Source organism: Oxyura jamaicensis, chromosome 4 (genome assembly GCF_011077185.1).
Source record: "Oxyura jamaicensis isolate SHBP4307 breed ruddy duck chromosome 4, BPBGC_Ojam_1.0, whole genome shotgun sequence".
In the NCBI taxonomy this organism is placed as follows: domain Eukaryota; kingdom Metazoa; phylum Chordata; class Aves; order Anseriformes; family Anatidae; genus Oxyura; species Oxyura jamaicensis.
Window position 1 is genome coordinate 50,083,449 of NC_048896.1, and position 16,521 is coordinate 50,099,969.

Genomic DNA, 16,521 nt, shown 5'->3' on the forward strand with positions numbered 1-16,521 from the left:
TGGCTGAGGAAAACGGTGTACCAGAAGAGCTGATTTGCTCTTTGCTTGGGAGAGCTAACACCACTGTAAACTGCACATCCTGCTTACTGTTTTGACCAGCAAGTTTAAAGAAATTGCTTTTTACCATGGTATGGAAAGAAAGATACTGACCAGAGTGCTAGCCCAGACCCTGGTCGGATCAGTCTGCATCATTAGATCTGGCCAATTTCAGAATGAGATGATAATGTGGCACTGGTGTTCTTCTTAATTACTTTCTCATTTGTGCTGTGAACTCCCTGGATCTTACAAGTAGATTTGACACTACTCCCAGAAGAGCACTTAGCAATAATTAGTCCAGCCATAAACATGGAAAAGATTAGGATGAGATCCTACTCCTAGAAATCTTTTCTTGGCTGGTCATAGAATAAAACCTGAGAAGACTTTACAGATCACAGAGCTACTTCTGCAGAATGCAACACGTTAATTGAGTGAAGAGCCTAAGTATTTTTCATCATTTTTCAATCAATTCCCATATGCACGTGGTTCCTCTATACAGCAGTCAACTCGGTATGCCTCTTGTTCTTCATTCAAGAATGTTTAAATAGTTTAGGTGAAAGTTCTGTATACAGGGATTTTTCCCACTTTAAATTGTTATTAAAATCTATACATAAATCAGTTCTTAAAATCTATACATAAATCAGTTGTTTTAATGATGATGTCTCAACTCAAAGGCTCATTTAAAACTGTTCTCAGTGCAAGCGGCCTGTGACACTCAGAGTTAAAAGAACCATTTTAGTAACATGGGACTCGTGCAGTGTAATACTTGTATAATATTTGACTATATATTGGAGCTTAGCCTTTTTTCAGTACCTGACTTGGGCATCTGAACACTTGTTAAGACATGCCGGGCCTTACTGAGAGACCAGAGCATTGAGTTTATACTCTCAGAAATGACATTGATAAGTTGGTGTTTTCCTTGGTTTGTCATTTCTTTTGTTTGAGCTTAGTTGTTAAGTGTGTAACAGGTAGTAGTACGCAGCTGGTAATGTGCTGGATAACAGGGTTGATCATGTTGAGACGGACTCTGCAGTACATCAGTTGCACTACCATAGCCACAGACAAGGACCACAGTGGCTGGATAAATAGCAGCACCTGAGTCAGAAGGAGTGTAAAGTGCGTAGACACATTTAGTCTTATGTAAATAGGTAATACCAGAACATACCAATCCTCCTCCTCTTTCTGCTCTTTGCCTTCTTATGCCTTTAGGCTTCCTGAAGACCTACACCTAAGTGAGGTGAACGAAAGACAACTCTGGATTTAATAATTGCCTCTGAACCTTTGCTTGAATTTTTGTTTTGTTTGGTTGGGTTTTGTTTGCTTGTTTAGTGATCGTCTTCAGGAAAATTACACGTAGTGCCAATGTTTTAAAATACTCTTCTCACAGAGAGTTGTCAGAAGATAACTGCATCGTTCTGTCACTGTGCAAGCGAGTTGTGCTAACTTAAATTGCAACCAGTAAGTGGAAAATCAAATCACTTCCCTGAAGCCAGGTCAACGAGGCAGGAGTCTTCAAACAATAAAATCTCCAGTCATCAAGACAGGTTTAGGAAGGGCATTGTTTAACTTGTCTGCTTTTGCAGCAGACCAAGACTCTTCACCATACTTAGTTGTTTGAAATACTTCTAAAGTGTTAGCAATCTATATGTTATTTTTAAAAGCCAGGTTCTCAGATGATTTTTTTTTTTTTTTTTTTTTTCCACTCAGGAATCTTTGCTCTCATTCAGCTTCAGAGTGGAGACAGTCAACATTTGGCATCCAGCACTTCATATTTCTTTACAGCAGTGAGGCTTTGATGTGCAGATAATACTTTACCTGTGGCATATTAAAATCTTAGCTTAAAGCCTTCAGTTTCAAACAGCTGCTATAGCACTTTGGACTCTTTTTATTGTGCAAGATTTTCATAAAATAGATGTCAGCTAATGTGTTTTAGGAATAAGGAGAAAAGATTGACTTGGATGGGAATTTCAATAAATGTTGAATTAAATTTCAGATTCATCTTAAACATTGTGTGTGTATATAATTCTTTATGCAGTGCTATGGTAGCCTAAGTAAGCAAAATTATAGAACATCAAAGCTTGTAGATGTTGGTATTGCTGAAATTCTGCAGAGGTGAACTTTTTAGATATGAAAAATATTTTTTCTTCAACCATCGTGTGCTTCAGATTTGCACACTTAGCTATTGTAGGCTGTTTATCACCGAGAGATTCAAACAGCCCATTAATTTTGGTGCTGGGTTAGACTCTGTATATATTGCTTTGTTTGTTCTAACTTAAGTGAGAGCATAAGCTTGGGGGCTTGATGTTCCTATCTTGTTTTGCAATTGAATCACCAGCTTCATCTACTGGCATTGTTGATAAATACCTTGTGTTGGGAACACATTAGAATTCTCGGGCATAACGTTATAAATGAAATGTGCATCAAGATGTTATTTATAAAAGCTGTTCTCTTCTGCATGGCAACCTGCTGTTATGCACTGGAAAAGTGCAGTGCTTTTCTATAAGGCACAATTTAAATCCATTGAAATTATAACAGCTTTCTTCTATTTTAAAGTACATAGTTTTCTTATAATTACAGCATGGGGTTTGAAACTGAAGTCACTTTATAGTGATTCCAAGTGTGAGCAGGCAAAATCACTTTTACTTGTTTTAACAAATAGAGTCCTGGGATTTAATTTCCTCCTTAGCTTGAGATGCATGCAATATGATGTGAACTTTGAATTCAACTTGTTCAAACTACAGTTAACAAATGCAGCTCTATGCCTGTGAAATTAATAGTTCCACCTTCAACCTCAAGGAGTTCAAGCAAGGATATTGACTTAACAATACCAGGCAACCAAAACCCAATCTGAAAAGCACGTGAAGGGAATGATAAATGGTTTTCATCAAATATCGTGACCTAATACACAGCTGACATAGTATAAGTCGTCAGAGAAGCATCTTTTATTTATTGGTGGACATGTTCCCTTAGGCCACTCAAGCCAGTCATGAAGCCACACCACTAAGACAAGGGGCCTGTTTTAATTTTATACCCTTTGCTTGTTCTCTAGAATTGCAGGGGAATCAGGTAAAATGCATTTTAACCCTTGATTTCCCCAGCCCTCATCCCCACCATACCCATGTGTGTTTTCCAAAGAAGTTAAAGAATGCTGAAAACTGCTAAGGATGCTTTAGCATCATCATAAGAAAAAAAGTAAAGTGACACATCTGACTGAATATCTATAGGTTTCTTAGACATGATTCTGAGCAGTACTGAAGCTGAAAGTCTCTTGTGGAAAGCGTCATCCCTGGAGATTGCACTGGGTTTCAAACTGAACAGTAGTTTTTGATATGATGCTGTGAATGATCAAATTACATTAAAAGAAGTAATCTCTGTACAGCATTGCCAAGACCCTTACGGGGGACAAAATAGTTCCCTTGTGTAGTTTTAAAAAGGTTGACAAACTGGAAAGTTATCCTGAACTAGGGATACTGGAGTGATCTGAGAGTTCCAAGTCTCACTTTTCATTTTTACAATTGTGCAGCTTTTTCAAATTATTCCATGTAAGCATTCTGGAAGATTTCAGATATTAAAGGTAGGCAGAAAGTAATGTTAGATGATCCAGTGATAAAAGTTTGAGTTTCTTGTGTGAAATGGGAAATAATAAATTGTATGTCAATAAGTTAAATGTGAAATATGTTGAACTATGGTCACTCCAGGGACTAAAGCCTGACTTAGTATACCGATGATTTCCATACAGCAGTGCATATAATCTTAGGGAAATAAGTTGCGACTGTGATGGTCCTCGGTGCCCTGCTGTTAGTCTTCCTCGAGAACACCTGCTTTACTAGATCAGCAAAAGGGTCATTTGGAAGTGGTTTTGCTTAAAATAGTCTACTGCTTTACCCATACCAGCTCTTTGTGGCTGCTCTTGGACACCTTTATGGTCATGCTCACTGAAGCTGAGTTCTTTCTGCTTAAATTTCTGCTTAAATTTCTTCCAGTTCAGTAACAGTTGCTTTATAGACATTCCTGTAGATCAGTATTTATACTGCATAACTACTTTCTTCCAAATCGTCTCGCAGGAGTCAAATTGTAATGAGATGAAGGCATTATGGTCTTCCAAAAGTTTTGTTTTAGCAGGTGAGTAACAGCTAAAATCTTTACTTTAATATATATTAAAGATGTAATGGTTTGTATCTCTGTAGTTGAGACAACGGTGTAGTCCAGTTCTGAAAATAAACTAAATAGATCCCAAATAAATTTGTTATAGTACTTTCTTAGTTTCTCTTGCCTTTCTGACATAGGGATATGCCAGAGGTACGTTTTCTGTACATACAGTGCAAGCCTCGGGTGGCTTTAATCTGGCTTGTAGAGCTTCCAATAGCAATGTTATTTCTGTACAAAAAGTTTGGCACAAGCTTGGTAAGTTTGCTTAGGACCCTCTGCGTTTTTAACAGTGAAATGAATGTCACATTGGATTTACTTAGAGTTGGGTAGTCTTGCTGTATAGTTAGAACTAGCTCTAGATGCACTGTAGTCACATTTCAATTGCAGTGTACAAAAAACCTTTAGATTTTTGGTTTTCTTTTGTCTCCTCTTACAGAATTTCATCACTGTAATGCTATGACTAAAAATGTTTACCATCCTTGAGAGTTATATTTTCCTATAGTTGAGCAGTAGTATTTCTCAGAACTGTTTTTTGAAGAACATTTTCAGATATTTTCAGAACTTGAAATATGATTGGTGATCTGTATAAATACTTGGATCACTATCATTACAGTGCTGTACTGTGGAAGAATTAAAAGCAAAATCCACTCAAACACCAAAATAATGGAAAAAGCAAAGCAACACATTTCAGGACTGGTATTTCTGGATATTAGCGTACTATTTTATTTTATTTCATTTTTATTATTTTTTACCTCCTGAAACCTGTTAAAGACAGGTTTATATTTTTTCATTCTGAATGAAACCTAAAATGAGATGTAGCTAGTTAACACATACCATATCCATGGAGTCTATTTATTCATGCTGAATTCCACATGGACCATGGATAATCTTTTTCCCAAATGTTTACTAGTATCTGCTCTTAACAAGTGCTGCACAATATAAACTGAAGGAACCATAAAGAAAAGGGGCATAATAAAATTAAGCCTTGCTTTTCAACAAAGTCTGACTTGAGATCAAGATTCAACTGGGTCAGATTGAGGAATTTTTTGTAAAGGACATGAATCACATGAATTTAAAAGCATACTGGCAGCCATATCTAGTACTAGAAAATGAGATACAAGGTTTTAAGAGCTGGCATTGAAACTAATGCTTCTAACTGAGATTAAAAGAGATCCAGATTAATTTTGTGGTTTTGCTGAAGTTATCTTTCTGGACTTGTAACCTCTTCTGTGCCATGCACAATTTAGCAATCTGGGGTAATGCTGCTTGTTCCCTTGTTTCTACCTTGCTCAGACTGTACAGTTTTTCAAGACAGACTGATACCGTGTGTGCATGTGTGTGGTCTACAGTACTAACAAAGCTAATTTTGGGTGTAGTTTTTAAGTTCTATCTTAATAAAATTGAAAACAAATTCAAAATGCGGGGTTTGAACATTTATATGCGATGTTGTTGACATTCACTTGAGTCTCTGTTGTTGCCATAGATACTATTTTAGTAGTCATTTTTGTTGTTTTGTTTGTGTTTAATTAAGAATTAGTTTGCTTTTTTTCCTACAGGAAACTGATTTAGCAAAGCTTTGAAAAAGGTAACTGTTTTGAATAGCAGAACAATTGGAAAGATTACATATTTGAAAATATTCACTAGCTTTTCCACACAAATTTCCCAAACATTTAAGATTTTTTTTTTCCTTTAGAGTAAATAAATAACTTTATCTCTTAGTAGGTGTAGGTGGGTCCAGTTGGACAACTCTTTTCTGGTTTACTGTTTGTTCTTGCTTTCTGCTCTCTTCAGCATTAACCCTTACGGCATTTCTCTATTATTGACAACTTCTTCCATGTATAGTAAGTTGTACATTTTCAAGGAGACTCACAATTCCCCCTGTCCCAGGCTATTAGTGTTAGGTAACACTTGGGTATGTAGCTTTCAGAAGTTCCTCCCTTTCTGAGCTTCATTATCATTGGAAACTACTAATTTTACCAGCTTATTATTAAATAATACTGCAACTCTTGCTGTTTTGATTTTCCCAGGATACCTGGAAAATGTATACTGTTAGGCTTTGTTTCAACTTTGTCTGGCAGCTTTCAGCATCTGTTCATGTCATTTTATATAGAGGGACTTAAGTGCAGAATATGTAAAACTTCCCCATTTCTCAGTGAAAGAGAAAATTTTGAAACTGACTTTGAAAACATCTAAAATATTATGTACTGCATTGATTTTCTGGAATATAGAAGAAAATAATAATGTTAAGAAAGGTTTTATTATAAGAAATTCAGGAAGTGGAAGAGGTTTTGTTGTGGGAAAATGAGGAAATGATGATGACCTCACACTGTTGATGGATGAAGGTCAGGTATTTAGGTTGATTGTATCTGCTGTCTGCCCTTGACGCTATTGATCATGAAGCTGTTTACTATCTGCTAGTCCTTGAGACGATAAGGGGAGTGACTCACTCAGAATGGTGTTTTTTCCTCTTTCCCCCTTTATTTTCACCTTCCCCTCCCCTTCTCACCCCCCTCCTCCTCTAGGAATAGAAATAATAATAATAGTTACAGATTATTATGGCTTTTTTGTAATCACAACAATACAAATGAATTTCAAAGCATTAAAGAAAAGAAAAATAAGGATACAAATAACTGTTCTTTTGCTGTGTATACAACAAGTACTTTTATTTCTACCTCATTCACCTTGACCGATGAACTTTGAATAATGCTTCTAGTGAATCTAATACAGTAATGGCATATAGATGAGTTACATGCCTAGCTGTTATCTACACCATATAGACTAATGAAATAATCTTCAGAAGAAACAGTATAAAGATACTGCTAAAGTTTGTGCTTCTATTGATAGCCTAATCTGCTTTCTTTTTGCTTAAAAAGTACAGATGCGGAATCAGTCACTTCTTAGTGTTTTATTCCATCTGCATTTGTCAAGTAGACTCTTTCATGCCTGGTCTGTAGTCTTTTAAATCTATACATTCTTACAATTATCAATACCGTTTTTGATCTTAGAGCGGACAGTTGTAGTGTAGGTTTTGGAATAGCAGTGCACCCACGAATAATTGTGTTCTTCCTGGAATCAGCTGTACTGTAGTCCTCATAAAACTTTGTGTTGGAAACACTTTCCTCTTCATTTCCATCTACAGCACAAGTCATGATTCTGGTTTCAATTCACTAACTATCTAAAGGGTTTTGGGTTGAGGAAGGAGTGCAGAATTTTCTGTCCTTAATTACAGCTTTACCTGTCTGAGAAGATTTGGTTCACTCAAGGTAGCAGCTCTGCAGTTTAATGGAAGAGGATAGCACTAGGGCACAGTCCTTGACTGGAATCCTGTTTGTTAGAGGATTGTTGGTATTTTGCATATTCATATTTATTTCAGGCTAATTGTTGGCTCATGACTGAAAAAAAGCAGCTTATATTATTATCAGTCTATTATAAAATAATTATTCCAACAGCATTAGGTATTTAATAGAGATGGAATGCCTTTCATATTCAAGCCAGCAGGAGCTTGAATATTGATTCCAGTGAAGCCAGACTTTACCTGTGGACGTTGGAATAAAGTGCTTATTGACACACTCCAGAGTAATTAGATCTTAGAGCATGTGATAACACCAGAAAGTTACCTCATCTAACATTTAGCAAAAGGAATTCTTTATCTTGGCTAAAATACAGTATTTATCTAGTTTTAAAAGGTATTGAGAATTTCAGAACCAGGATTGCCTTCCAAAAGAGACTGCTCTGAAAAAAGATCTTCATAGAGGTTTCTTTTGTTTTTGAAAAGATTTGCCATGCACAGGACGAAGAAAACAAACAAAAAGCAACCAATCAAACAAAAAACCACACACAAAAAAACTGTTTAATTGCCATCCTCATCTTTGAGCAGAAGCCAGAGCACTAGGCAAAGGGCTGGCAGAATACTTGAAGGTTATAAAGTATAAACTTGTAAAATAAAGTATAAACTCATTTTTGTTTCTTGATGCAATTTGGAATCAAAGAAGGTTTGTTAGTATATGACTAGTCATGATTATCTTCTGCAAGACATTAAGTCATGCAGCTGTTTGGAAACTTCATTACATCTGTTACTACAGTTCCATGCTCAGCTCTCCAGTGATGTCTGCCCGCCGCTCTTTCTTATTCTTCTTTTTGTCCTTCCTTCATTGGCCAGCTTCCAAAACCCTGGCTTCCTGGAGGTCACTTCTGCTGCTCTTCTCTGCTCATCCTGTCTGTGCGTACCCCTTCACATAATGTCCTTTGCGTAGCTGCAGGAGAAAGACTAGCCAGCAGATAAGTCATATGTTATTCAGTGCCTCAGGTAACAGTAAAAGTCTGAACTCAAAATGATAACTGAAGGAAAGAAGAAATAGGATAAATTGTAGGATTTAAAAATGATAGTAAAAACAATCACAATTCTGTATACACTCATCTAGAGTTGTGTGAGCTGAATTTTTTTTACATGCCTTTTCATACATGTAAGTGTGTCAGAGGGAGCAATAATCTGAACAAGATGTAATATTTCTCCTTCATGTTTCTGATTCGTTACTTTAAATCCATATAGTACTTTATAAGTTTGTTATGTTTGCTTAATTTTGATGGCAAGTACTTGTTTAAATTAGTAGATTTCTAGTCAGACGGTGAACTTATCAAGTGACAGTTGACAACTCATACATGTATATTGTGCTACAGGTTTGTACACTTCTCTCTGTGGTTATTTTTTAGTAATAGCTGAAGAATCACATCAGCATTTCAAATAGGTGCTATATCAAAGCATCGAAACAGCTCAGAATGGAAACTCCGCCAAAGGCATGATGTGTCTTAGAAATTTAACCCAGATTTAAGCCACAAACCATACTACTTAAGAAAGCTATCTTAGGAGATACAGCAAGCCTGTGTGAAGTTTTCTTTGCTCGCTACTTGAAAAGGTGATAATGTGCTTCAAAAGCATTTCTTGTGGTACTTGAGGCATGCTGGTTTGGAAGAGCTGACTGCTTGCTGGGTAGCCTGAAAACTGGCTGGGCTGCCAGGCTCTAAGGCCCAGGACTAATGGTGGCTGGCAGCGAGTGGAGGAGGGTGTACAAGCTGGGCTTGTTTAGGTGGGGAAGAAGAGGCTTAGTGGCAGTCAGATAGCAGGCCTACAGTTACCTGAAGAGCGGTTACAAGCCATGACCAGGTCAAACTCTTCCTGTGGGCTACAGTGAGCATAAAAACAAAACAACTTGCTCCTCCAAGAGAAAAACAACTCAAAATTGCAAGTTGAGAGGTTCAGATCGGATATTAGGAAAACATGTTACCCTGGAAGATAGTATGGCACTGGAGCAGGTTATCCAAAGGAACTGTGGAGTTTCCACCCATAGAAGTTTTTGGGTGTTGGCTAAAAAATGCTAACCCTCAGTGGAGTGACCTGCTGTGGTGCGAGCAGGAGTTGTAACCCAGCCAGGAGCTTGGACTGGAGGTCTCCACAGCTCCTTTCATAGCAGCATCCTTATGATTTTGGGTGGTTTTACCCTGATACCTATCTTATACATTGAACAATATTGAGCTGAGGTATTTGCCTTCAATTTTCTGCCAGTAACAGATCATTTTCCAGTTTTTCCTTTGTACCTGGCAAAAGAGTTAAATTTCGTTTCGACTGGTACATTCAGATAATAGCTATGAAGTGCCTGGAGGCAACTGAACCAGAGACAGAGGGTAGAAAGTGGTTTTCCTGTATTCCTTTACTTATTACTTTTGAAAGTAGACTTGCTGCTTTTTCAAAGTTTGGTAAAAAGGAAAAAAGAGCATGTTATATTTCAATGGATTTCTTCTACAAAGTCTGTTTTTATACATAATGTGGTGTTTAAAAAAACGTTATGGGATTGTTGCAGGAAATCCTTTCAAATAATAAAAAAATTCATCCTTTTTGAAGTTCAGTGGTAATGAACAAATAGTTATTGTCGTCTTTTGTTACTGAGTTTTAAGGCAAAGGACGCTCACATACTACAACGTTGCTATATAGCAGAAAAAGCTCTAATCTTAATCCATAAATATTTAGAGTTGAGAATTTTCTTTGCATTTGACATTGTTTTTCAAGCATTGATAGCCATATATGGTCTAAGGTGTTTTCTGAAGGCCTAAAAGCTGCCATTCTTAATTAAGGGCTACTGAATTAAATCCATGAACTATCTATTAATAACCCATGATTATCAGGACTTGTTCTATTTACAGAAAAGTTGCTTTCTGAAATTAGTGGAGGTTTGGCAGAAAGCTTTGGAAATTGCTGTTACCGTTACCGAGCACCTGGGCAGCAAACCTGCCCTCAGTGCGGCGGCACCCAGGGCCAAGGCCGTTTCTCTGTTCCTTCCTTGGTGCTCCTCTTCAGTCTCCAGAGCTGTACTCGGTTTGTCCAAGTTTTACCTGTGACCCTCACTGAGATGTAGTGATTATAACGTACTGAGAAGAGGTATTTGCTATATTTAAGAAGTGTCAGCGCTGATCTTTGTGAAATGTATTGTGCCCATGGGGAAAGAGGCCTACTTTGAAGTAGGCAGGAATGAGCTTGTCTCGTCGGTGGGTTTAATTTCAGTTTACAGTGGCATCTGCTGATCTGCTTGGTGATACCGTGGTTTTTCATCTGTTACCATTGCAGTGAAAGGGTAATGCACTGCCGTGCATTCAGAATGCCTGGAATCTTGTAATTTTCAGGGACAGGCTCTCTGCATTGATAGATATATAAATCTGGTGATAGCATCTTGCACCACATCAAAGACAACTGCAGCGACTCATTCTTCAGCTTCAGGCTCTGTGAAGTTTGTGCTGTCCTTCCCTAATAAGTGTAACCGTGTCATATCCTGGTCTGGCTTAGGGGTTTGTTCCCTATCCAGTGTGCCCTGTTTCCAGAACCTTTTGCTGCAGGTGATCTCTGTTGCCCATCGCTCAAAGAAGCTTCTCACTGAAGCCCCTGTCTGTCTGGTTGCCCTCATGTTGTAGTGCTGCACCCAAGCTGGGATGGTGCCTCTCCTGCCTTAGTCTCACCCAGTCAGATGCTTCTGAGTTGATCAGTGCTGTTTGTGCAATTATATATATATATATTTTTTTTCTTTTTGGGGGTGGGGGTTGCTAGATAGAAAGGCAGACAGGTCATGGCAGCAGGGACTGATGTATATATCTTTGGAGTTACACAGCTGATTGCTGTAAATCTGGCTGGATTTGTTATTCCTTTTTAAGAGTAAGGTGGATTGATTTATCCCTAAAAATAAAGACAGTAATTGTAAAGCCATTTCACACACACACACACACACACACACAAAAATAGGCACTATAGTGTCAACTTAGCCACGTTCAGGTGGCTGTGCTCTTTACACAATTTACTCAAATTTTCAGAACATGCATGAACTCAGAAGGAGAAGTCTAGCTTTTTATGGTATGGTGGTACTATTTGTTTACATAGAATGGATAAAAAGGAATATTGCAGCTTATCTGAAGACAAATAGCAAGCTTAATTCTCCAGTGACAGCAATTACTTGCCTTTGTAGTCATACAAAATAATTCTTTTGTAAGAGAAGAAATTCCACTGTGCAAGAGCAAATATTTGAAATGGAGCAAATGATGTGTGTGAGAATGTGATGTTTTTGTGGAACAACGTTGTATGTGAAACACATTTTTCCTTCACAAATGAAGGAGTTGAAGGCAAGTCCGGTTCACTAAATTGCAATATGCCTTTCTGTTCTTTCGCCCCTTTTTAGTGACTTCTCATTTGATATGCCTGGCCTACTTGCAGTGCTGTGGTTATCATTGTATTGATAGAAAAGGAAACACTTTGTTGTGAGATATAACATGATTTGTAATCCCGTGTGTGCTTTTAAAGACAAAAAGAACCACTGAACATAGTGTCATCAGTGAAATGGTGTTCTTCTCCATACTTTGGAAATAACACTCTGGTGTACTAGTCTCTGGGAAAGTCACTTATTATTGTTGGCTGCTGTGTTTAATTTGGAGCTCTCAGCTGACATGCTATACGTTGGAGAAAAAATGCTTGTGACTCAGCTAACAAAAACCCAGGGAAGTGTCTAAATTAGGAACCTTGTCTCTCATGCCTCCTTTCTTTGTGCTTTTTTCTTATTACTGCATGCTGTCCTCCCTTATGTGTACACAAGACTGTACTGTCAGTTCTGTGTAACTGCGTGTGGATACTGGCAAAACCACACTCCATCAAGCTTATATAAGCAGCAATTCCACTTAAAAGAAAAATTTCCATTTTCATACCGCAAGTAGAAAGCATGAGTTCATCAGAATAGAAGGCAAAAGTCTGTCAGACTTTAAATTACATTTAAGTATAGATCTATTCTTTTAAAATTGCAATGCTGTTTCTGTGGCCTTCTTTTCTTGCAGTACATTCATTTAGTTGTCAGCCTTCACATGTAGCTATAATAAGGAACAATTGCAGTGTATGTTTTTGTTGTAGACTGAAGCATAGACATCTTCCATAGCTCTAAATGTATCTTCATCATAATGCTGCTTATAAAACAAACAAAAATGAAGTAACTAACTGCAGAATAAAATGAATTGTCAAAAAGAAAATAGTGTGAATTATTTTCCAGTATAAAACTACAAGCATATTTAGTTACTAAAATTATTCATTAGGTAACTGATGATTCCTATGATTTACTGCCTGCAATGTCAAACCTGCCTGTATCCAGACTTTAAAAAAGTTAAATACAGTAGAAGCTTTGTGTTATATCTTTTTATATATATATATACTTTGATGTGCTTATGGAATTAAATTTTGTCAATTAGGGATCTTGTCATTGCATGTCATGATGTTGAAAGTTATGCAGATTACGTTAGTGCCTGCTGTTTGCAGCTAAATCCCCCCACATAAGCTGATTCCAGCTGCTGAGTATGAATTCCTGGGAATGTTGGGCACTTGGGAATGAGGTTGTTTGAGGTATTGTGAAGAGAGCTGTTGTGTGTCCCTGACAGTCCCTGCTACTGCTCACCAAAGGAGTCCTTTCCTTTTCAAAACTACTCGCTGTTGTGAATTCATCACCTGAAGAGGGTGTTTTTTGTTTGTTTTTGTTTTTAGAGCAGTTTCATTGTTCCTGTGTGCTTTAAAAACAAAAGTAGTTGGCTTATTTCTTTTGAATTTAATTGCTGCCACATAAGGCATTTAATTTTACATGTGTTTTGTAGTCTAACAACGCTGAAGAATTTTGAGGAATGCCCTCTATTGGGGCTTCTCAGTAAATGTCTAATTTCATATACTTGGTGACTGTCTCATAGCATGTCCCAGATTTGCTCCTGTGTCAGGATAACTCTTCTGATGCGGCCCTCAGCAGGGAGGCAGCCGTCAAAATCCTTATCACCAGACCCAACAAATATAAGTCTCCACTAACAAGAGACAAATTGAAACCAGTCCTTCTGTGGTAGCTGTGAGGTGTGAGCAGACCTCTCCCTGTACCGTGTGTGATCTCTGCAGTTCCCAGTAACAAATGCCTGAAGCCATTGGCAGCCTGTGTGCTGTAGTTGTACTCCCTTGGGTTGCTGGGCTTCTGTAGGACTCCAGTCTTGGGTTCCAGTGTTGGAGTCTAAGGAACTACAGAGCCACATTTCTCTTAACTCCACTTGGACTAGAGTTCTGCTTTCTGAACATCAGCTGAGGCTTGGGTTTGAATAACTTTTTGCCAGCAAAATATTATTTACCTGTTTGTCTGTTGTTACTATATAAATTTTTCCATGCAGGAATTCCTTTGAAGAAGCAAACAAAACAAAAGGCCTTTTTCTGTGCATGTTATAGAGACGCTTTAGGAAAAGGAGAAGAAATGCAGTATTGATGCATGTTTTCTCTCTTTACTGTAGGAGTGCAGGATCCTCAGCATGAGAAGATAATTACTGTGACTACTAATGGAAGTATTCACAGCCCCAAGTTTCCACATACATACCCGCGCAACACTGTACTAGTATGGAGATTAGTAGCAGTAGATGAAAACGTATGGATACAGCTTACTTTTGATGAGAGATTTGGGCTTGAGGACCCAGAAGATGACATTTGCAAGTAAGTTTACTTTTGCTTAAACTTATGTAACATCAGAAGGAAGGTGTGGGGGATAGAACAACAGTATTGCTCAGCTTTTGCAAAAACATGACACCTGCATGTCAATATATTTATAAAAATGCATCTCTTAAGGTATTAGCTTCTGATTTTATTTGCAGTGCTAGAAAAGCATTTCATGTTTGAAAGCTTTGGAGTCCACCCATTCTCCATCTTCATTCAGTATCTGGGCCCCAGATGTACAATGATACAGAAACGTGGAATGTTTAGTATCGCTGGCTCTAAGCTGAAGGCTTTAACATTTGGGAAAATACTACTGGCAATGTTAGAGGAACGAGTATCTAATTTTACAGAGAAAAATTGGGTAAACATGTTACATAATTTGTAATTCAGGTCAAGACGCAAGGTATAGCATCCCTATTCAAACAAAACTACCATACAATACTTGAATGGTCAAATTCTCATTTTTCTATGAAAAACAGCACTTAAAGTAGTTCGTTGTTTGATATTCTTCAATGGTATTGGTTTTTTTAGGACTTCAGTAAGTATTCTGCCCACTAAATGACTGGCACAGCTTTCTGTTGAATCTGTGTTTCCTTCCTGTGATTAGCATTTGAAGGCTGCTTAGCTTGGTAGAGAAACAACCAGGACACTACAGGCACATGGATGGATGTAGTTCTCAGCCAAGCTGTCTGATTGATCATGCTGTGGGTATTTTGTGACAGTAGGGGCAGATGTTGTATGAGCTTCCTGTGGGTGAGTGAAAGGGGAGAGATCCTAATCTCTTTTATCCCATATCTATCTGCCATCGTAGTAACAGATCATAAAAAAACGAATGTATGAATAATGGTGCATTGTCTGAACTCCTTTCAGTAAATTAACAGATAAAACATGTCATTTGACGTATCCTGCTTTGATGTGTTCCTGGGGAGGTATTTCACACAATACCTTCCTTTCCAAATAGTTCTATTTTTTCTGTTTTGGATTTTGAGTACCTTGTATGCTTACTTGATGCTTGATTTCAGTTTTTCTAATTATTTGATCTTCACTTGTTTTTATCAGTGTCTGATTACAGACATTGATTACATATCAATGTTTGATTACAAATTTGAATCTCTTTGAGGTTACTTTCGCACTTTTAATTTGGAAGCTGAGGTTCACAACAGATGGACAGATATCATCTTCATAATAATGAAGGGAATAATTGTCAAGGCCATGTCAAACATAATAAAATACTAAGAGCTATAAGCAAACGTTTGCTCAGATGACTGCACTCCCTTTGCACAACTTTTTCTTTTTTTTAATGAAAACTTAGTTTTATCTTTTCTTTGTGTATGGCAGAGTAAAGTGGTAAATGAAAGAAAATCCAGGTAGGGTGACTCATTCATCCACTTGCAAAGAAAAAAGTGAGATAAGTTAAAATATTTTAAATATTAAACTTGAATAGTATTTTAATGGGAGTACATTTATTTTAAGTAAACAAGGTGACAAATACAAAAGTAAAAGTCAAATCAAAAACAGTAATAAGTCACTCATAATCTTCACTTGTAATTTTATCGTGCTCATACATGTGTGTGGATACCAGGAAGTTGTATGTATGCAAATCCTGGTACGTGCACTTTTGAGGACATACTTTTGGCTTGGAAGATATGATCCTCTGGGGGAGGGAAAAGTTTTGTTTTTTAACCAAAAGAGAAAGCACAGGTAGGGTTCCTGCAGTTCAAATTCAGTAACAGTCTCACTAAAGGAAGGGAAAGTGTACCTTTTTTGACATGAAGTGAGTAGAAGTAATTGACAAGTGGAGGAAATAACTGAAGTGCAAAGAGTTTAATTGCATAAAACAGTTTACACAAGCCAATTAAGTGACTGCATTATCAGTAGTTGTTATGAAGTTATCACAATAATATCTCTTTATAAGTAATGTCTTGTGTTTCTTAGCTCTTGTAGTTCTTAGTAAAATTATTTTAACTTCTTTCCAGTACTTTGTGTAGAAAAGCTAAGGGTTTTTAACTGCATCCCATGCTATTTGTGACTCCACCGTGTTTCTGCCCTCTTGAAAGGCACAAATCAGTATTGTTTCTGCAGAGTACTCAACAGTTTCTCCAAAGCCAAGTTTATGTGATAAAGAAAAACAACAAAAAAAAGCATGACATTTAATGTGTTATTGCTAGTGTAACTCTATAGCTGATAGTGGCCTGATCCTATAGTTCTAGCCTATGACTGAAACCAGGTAAAATCTGCAGCACAGAGATGCTAGGTTTTCTTTCCAGCATCCTGCAGTTTGTAACAGGCTTTCTCCCCCTTCTGGAAGTGTATGA

General features: G+C 37.4%; 1 protein-coding gene across 2 annotated transcripts in view; it reads left to right on the plus strand.

Annotated features, from left to right (window-relative positions):
- The window catches only part of PDGFC (platelet derived growth factor C), a 117,781-nt gene that overhangs the window by 54,297 nt on the left and 46,963 nt on the right, over positions 1–16,521 (plus strand). For both annotated transcript variants that reach the window (XM_035325837.1, XM_035325836.1), the window contains exon 3: positions 14,011–14,206. In XM_035325837.1, the coding sequence (XP_035181728.1) occupies positions 14,011–14,206 (196 nt within the window). The remainder of the gene's footprint in view (positions 1–14,010; positions 14,207–16,521) is intronic.